The sequence below is a fragment of the Miscanthus floridulus genome, chromosome 10 (assembly GCF_019320115.1).
Source record: "Miscanthus floridulus cultivar M001 chromosome 10, ASM1932011v1, whole genome shotgun sequence".
Classification (NCBI taxonomy): domain Eukaryota; kingdom Viridiplantae; phylum Streptophyta; class Magnoliopsida; order Poales; family Poaceae; genus Miscanthus; species Miscanthus floridulus.
In genome coordinates this window covers 48,765,893-48,772,368 of record NC_089589.1, presented here as the reverse complement: position 1 = coordinate 48,772,368, position 6,476 = coordinate 48,765,893, and the positions used below count along the sequence as shown (strand labels likewise).

General features: G+C 52.9%; 1 protein-coding gene across 1 annotated transcript; it reads left to right on the top strand.

Annotated features, from left to right (window-relative positions):
- The first annotated feature begins 5,581 nt into the window (after nt 1-5,581).
- On the top strand, nt 5,582-5,947 carry LOC136488595 (uncharacterized). The gene has a single exon (XM_066485476.1). The coding sequence runs from the start codon at nt 5,582-5,584 to the stop codon at nt 5,945-5,947; it is 366 nt and encodes a 121-aa protein (XP_066341573.1).
- The last annotated feature ends 529 nt before the right edge of the window (nt 5,948-6,476 follow it).

The window sequence follows — 6,476 nt, the reverse complement described above, 5'->3', positions numbered from 1 at the left end:
AGCCCAACGGCTAGCGTCGCAATGATTTTGCAGGAGAGGACTTTAGTCCCAGGTTGCATGTCTAATAGGATTCTACGAGGTTATATGGGACGTGGCACCTGCTGGCTGGTCGTCTCCAAGCTCCTCCGTGTAGTCATGGTCCTCCGCAAGCTGCTCCTCCGGGCTGTCCTATAGATGATCATAAAGAAGTAACAGAAATCCAAAAGATCCTAATGCACAAAACACAATCCTTTGACGTAGAGCTCAACTTTAGAAAAAAATTGGACACTGGTTTCATATCTTTCTGAGGTCCGAAGAATTTACTATGAGTTTCCAAACTTTAATTCATTTTCTAAAAAATAAAAGGCAGGGGCGAACCAGGGGGTGACAAGTGTCAGGCGGTGATTGGGCAGCTGTGTTGGAGTCACTGACAAGTGCGGTCCAGGGGTCAACAAAGACTGACGTGTGGGATTGGGTCAAGGGCCAGTGTTGACCGGTCAACAGTCAATGTTGACTGGGCCCTCACTAGGCCTAACGGGCCGGATCATGGGCTGGTCTGGGCAAGGTCGGCCCGGACACATGTTGGCTTCTCACGAAGCCACATGACAGTCTAGGTATGAAGTGGGCTACGTCTATCGGGCTCGCGCATGGTGGACCAGGGCTTCATTGCACCGTGGTCCCATCTCTTGGTTTACGGTGGACCAGGTCTACGTGGGGGCCTGCGCGAGGGGTGCATGGTGGACCTGGCGCACGTGAGGATGGACAAGGCGCTCCGCTCTGTGACGGTGCTTTGACGCGAGTCCCCAATTGGACTTTGCCAGTGACAAGAGCTTGGAAAGGCTAGGCGGTGGTCGACGAGGGCTTCTATTGCCTCCTAGGGCTCCGTGGTGCTCCGACAGACGTGACAAGGCCAAAAGTGCCAACTTGGTGCTCGGCGCAACCGACCATGGCGGAATACGACAGGTCTGACGAGCAAGGCGGCCTCGGTAAGAAACTAGATAATACTAATTAATATTGCTGAACATAGCAATAAAGATACTAGGTTAGCAACATCTAGAATAGTTGAGTATACTAGATCTTTAAACTTAGAAACGGAAGTATGAGTGCCTTTGTAAAAGAGGCGAGTCACTCCAACTAGTACATAGAGTTATAAGACCATTAAGTTTTATGGATGGATTAAAAGAAGTATGTGACGATATCGAAAGTTTAGAAGAAATGATCGATGTAGAAAGATATCTTGAAAATATCAGAAATATACTTGAAAAATAAGGCCTCAACAAATATATCAAAAATTAAGTGTATTAATTAAGAGAACCTGTTCAATTGAGAATTGTTGTTGGCAAAACAATTTGATAAATAGATGTATATATGTATAAGACCATTAAGTTTTGTGGATGGATTAAAGGAAGTATGTGATGATATCGAAAGTTTAGAAGAAATGATCGATGTAGAAGGATATCTTGAAAGATATCAGAAATATACTGTCGGGTCCATAAACTAAGGGTCCATAATGGACCTGCTTCCTAGTAAAAGCTTGGCCCAGCAGATCACGTTGCGAACGACGCGCAACTCCTGGGCCGGCCCAAAATTATTAACGATAGGCCAGAAGGGCGATCTAGTCTCTGACCGGAAGGCCTGGTCAAGGACGGACGACGCTCGCTTCCGACTCCGGCCCGCCTCTCTGACTAGAAGGCCAGGCCAGAAACGGACGACGCTCACTTCCAACTCTGGCCCACCTCTCTGACTGGACGGCCTGGCTAGAGAAGGACGCCCGCCTCTCTGACCAGAAGGCCTGGCCAGAGAGGGACGACGCTCGCTTCCAACTTCGGCCCATTTCTCCGACCGGAAGGCCTAGCTAGAGAGGGACGACGCTTGTTTCTGGCTCTGACCCTCCTCTCCGACCAGAAGGCTCGCTTCTGACTCCGACCCGCTTCTCTGACCGGGAGTACACCGAACCTCTACTTATAGCTCTTCTTCGACCGGCGCAGTTAGAGCCGACTGGGGACAACCGAACAGGGATGCTCGCTCGGTAAGGACCCAAAGAATCAGACGGAGCAAGTAAGGCATGACTTTAAAGTCAAACCACAATATCGAGGACCGTACCCTGCACATGTGCAAGACAGTACTGTCAGGCCATGTCAGAAGGGTGCTCTGCAACCTTCTAGACATGTTAGAACCTAAATAGTGTTGTGGGCGCTGATATTTGTGCTATAGTATGGTAGACGCCAACAATGGCCAAACCAGAAGAAGATGATGGAGCTTACCACAAACATCTGGGCATCAACAGTGTTGTGAGCGCTGGCATTTGCCATACCAGGCGAACACAGTGAAGCCTATCATGTGCGTCTGACACCAATAGTATTGTGGCAACAAGGCTAGATAGCACTCTCTCTTATAAAGCCGTCCCCTTCATCCATAAAAGGGGATGCGCTCTCTCCAAAAGAAGGGGCATTCACGATCTATTCATAGACGATTCATTCGGACGACCCAAACGATTCACATAGACAACAGACGATTCTCTCTGCTTGGCTCTAAAACTCTAAAGCTAGACAGAGCGCATGTTGGATCTCCCGTCGCTCCTGGCCCTTCGGTCTGGAGTTCGACCGGACCTCTGATACCCCCCATCTTACTCCCTCTTGTTTGTAACCCCATAGCAAACTTCGAGCACCTAGGCTTAGGAATAAAGTCACCGACCGACTCAAACTGGATGTAGGGCACGTTGCCTAAACTAGTATAAACCCTGTGTCATAGAGTGCTAGGCCACATTCGATCACAACTTACGGCAAAACTACAAATATTTACTTGTTGGTCACTTTTCGCACCGACAGTTGGTGCCATCCGTGGGGAAGACACCGTACGTTCATGCTTTTGGTCATCGGATGGCCCATCTTTCCACCATCTTCGGCATGGTGGGCTCAAGCGATACGACTCGCTTTAGCTCACTAGAGTTTCCCGCACTCCCACCTGTTGGGATGTGGGTTCCACCTATCTTTGAGCCGTCCCAGACCTTCCTCTTCAGAAGCCTGGACTTCATCGCCGACCAGCTTGGCATGCTTTGCCTTCGCGAGAATGCACTTGTTCTGGCACCCATCGGAGGGGCGCCCTCCGTCGGCTCTGGGACTCCCGACGACTTCAACGACGAGGCTCCTACGCTTTGCTCGAAGTCTACGCTAGGCTCAAACCTCGCTGTGAGTAACGAACATATTGTTATTTACTCGCTATTTACTATTTTCCGCCGATTATCCGGAGGGCCCCATTGTCCCCACTGCAACCGCCATACGATCGGTTCCCCTATGGCCTCGCGTCCCCCACGGACGTGTATGGCCGGGGGCTCCAAAAGATTCTAACGCCACCCCCTCTCATGTCCGAATTCGTGGGGATGGCGAGCTATGCTCCCGCCTCTTTCTATGACCTCGTGGATGATGAGGTTGAGAGCGGTGGCTCTAGCATAGGTGACGTAGCACCTAGCCACCGTCTATCCTAGGAGTGCGCTATGGCGGACGCTCTGGGACAGCCGCCGATGGTGGCAGAGTCCCTGCAGACTCATACCCTTACAGACCCTCATGTGAAAGACCTCGTGTGTGGGCAAGAGCATGGTGAGGAGCTACGACAAAGGCGGCAAAACTAGCCACCACCTGTGCCAGCTCGCTCGTCATAGAACGCTGCGCCCCGCGAGCATAACCCGATGAGCGGCCCCCGGGGGCGCGCCCGTCATGTCCAGCGCAACATCATGGACGGGGGAACGGTCCCCCATAGTTTGGTCGGGCTAGCCAGAACATTGCCGCTGCGGCGATGCTTCTGCGTGGCCTTCCTGAGCCTGTCGACCCCCAGGAGCAGGCGGTCCATCAGAACCTTTGGGCACTGGTGAAGACCGCCGTCGTTCAACAAGTGGAGAGCCCCGCGTTGTGACACCGACTCGTGGCCTCTCTCCCCACAAGGGGAGTGGGGACGCACCAGACGAATCACTCTATCCGCTCGCCACTACAACCGCCATGCATAGAATAGGAGGCCGTAGCCGCACCATGGCCTGACCTGGTGCTCGCTCTACACTGACCCCTATGTGTGAATGGCTCGGGCCAAACCAAGACGCTCACAGCGTCATCAACAACTGACATCAACTTCGGCATGATGATGACGTCCATGATGCGGCGGTGAGAGCTGGCGGCACGGGCCCTAGCAGACCATCGAGGGGAGCGGCGAAACGCACCCCAGGCATGGTCATCAGCCAGATGATTGGAGTCCTAGCTTGGGCGGCCTGGGACCATGGGCTTTTGGCCAATGCATCCAAAGAGCGCCGTTCCCACAGCCCTTCCAACCGCCCACCAACATAGCCAAATATACTGGGGAGACAAACCCCGGTATCTAGCTCAAAGAATTCCAACTCGCCTACCGAGCCAAGGGAGTGGATGATGACCACTTCATCATTCAATACCTCCCCATCTACGTGGGGGAGCATGTTCGAGCACGGCTCAAATTCCTCCCACATAATAGCATCCACGACTAGGCAGAACTCAAGAGGGTCTTCGTTGGGAATTTCTAGGGGACGTATGTCCGCCCTGGGAACTCCTAGGACCTCAAAAGCTGCCAGCAGGAGCCCAATGAGTCCCTGTGAGATTACATCCATAGGTTCTCAAAATGATGCAACTCCCTTCCCGATGTCGTCGACGCGGACGTCATTAGCGCATTCCTCTCCGGAACAACCTACGAGTCCCTGATCCACAAGCTTGGTTGTTTGAAGCCCCGTACCACCCGTGACCTGCTCGACATCGCCACGAACCATGCCTCCAATGAGGAGGCAGTCAGAGCGGTGTTTAGCTACGGCTGGGACAAGGGCAAGGCCAAGCGTGAAGACCAAGACGAGGGCCCCTCCACACAGAGGGGCAAGAAGAACAAGAAGGATCGATGCCAATTGGCCAACTCCATGTTGGACACCATGGCTGATCGCACGGGCAAGCAGCCTCAGCAGGGCCTGTCTGACCACTTCAACAAGCTCATGGAGAGCCCATACACCAACCACACCTACCCCGTCAAACACCCCTACAAGGACTGCAAACTCCTTCAACCGCTTTCTACGATAGGCTAGCGGGCCGAAATAAGGAAAGGGCAAGGAGGTAGCCGCCAAGAAAGGAGGCGTGGCAGACAATGATGGGGATGGTTTTACCGATCCCGAGGAATGCATCATGATCTTCAGGGGGTTCGATGCCATTTACTCCAAGCGTCTTTTTTAGAAGCTTGTAGAGAGGCATGCGTCGCCGAAATAGACATCCCCTCCTTCCTCCGCTGGTCAGAATCTCTAATAACTTTTGATCAGAGGGACCATCCATCCCACATCGCTAGACCAGGGTGCTACCCACTTGTCGTCGACCCCATTGTCCACAAGAAGCACCTCACCAAGGTGTTGATGGACGGAGGCAGCGGCCTCAATATCCTTTACGTCGACACCCTCGATGCCATGCGCATCCCTCGGTCGGAGCTCCGCTCAGTGAGCTCTCCCTTCCATGGCGTGATCCCAAGGACGCAGGCGTACTCGCTCAGGTAGACCAACCTACCCGTCACATTTGGTGACCGAGCCAACTTTCGCTCGGAGGTCCTCACCTTTGAGATGGTGGACTTTTCGGGGTCCAACCATGCCATCTTGGGGCGGCCATGCTACGCTAAGTTCATGATGATCCCCAACTACACCTACCTCAAGCTGAAGATGCCGGGACCAAACGATGTCATCCCTATGGGTAGCACCTTTTCGCACACCTACACGTGCGACCATGAGCATTTCGAGCTCGCCACTGCCGTCATCAACTCTGCCGAGCTCCCTCAACTCAGAGAATTGTCAACCCCAGCAGTCCTAAAATGCAACAAGTCATCCTCCTCGACTACCTTCCGCCCGCTCGAGGAAACAAAGGCGGTGCGGATCGACCCCACTGACCCAACCAAGATGGTGCGGATCAGGACCCAGCTCCCGGCCAAATAGGAAAGCGAGCTCGCTTATTTCCTACGCGTCAATCATGATGTCTTCGCATGGAAAACTTCTGACATGCCAGGCATACCATGGGAGGTCGCCAAGCACACGCTACGCCTCATCCCGAGCTTGGAGCCCGTCAAGCAATGCCTACGTCGCTTCGACGATGAGAGGCACAGGGCCATAGGTGAGGAGATCACCAAACTCATGGTAGCCAGATTCATCAAAGAGGTATACCACTTCGACTGGCTTGCCAATCCTGTTCTTGTTAAAAAGAAGACCGAGAAATGGAGAATGTGCGTTGATTATACTGGCCTCAACAAAGCATGTCCAAAGGATCACTTTCCTTTGCCGTGCATAGACCAGATAGTCGACTCCCCATGGGATGCGAGATCCTCTCCTTTTCTAGATGCCTACTCAGGCTATCACCGGATTGCGATGAAAGAGTCCGATCAACTTGCAACCTCGTTCATCACCCCATCTGGTTCATACTGCTATGTAACCATGCCTTTTGGCCTAAAGAACACTGACACCACCTATC

Bases quoted from the DNA above. Each gene is read 5' to 3' on its own strand.
- LOC136488595 (XM_066485476.1), top strand. From the start codon at position 5,582: ATGGTGGACTTTTCGGGGTCCAACCATGCCATCTTGGGGCGGCCATGC.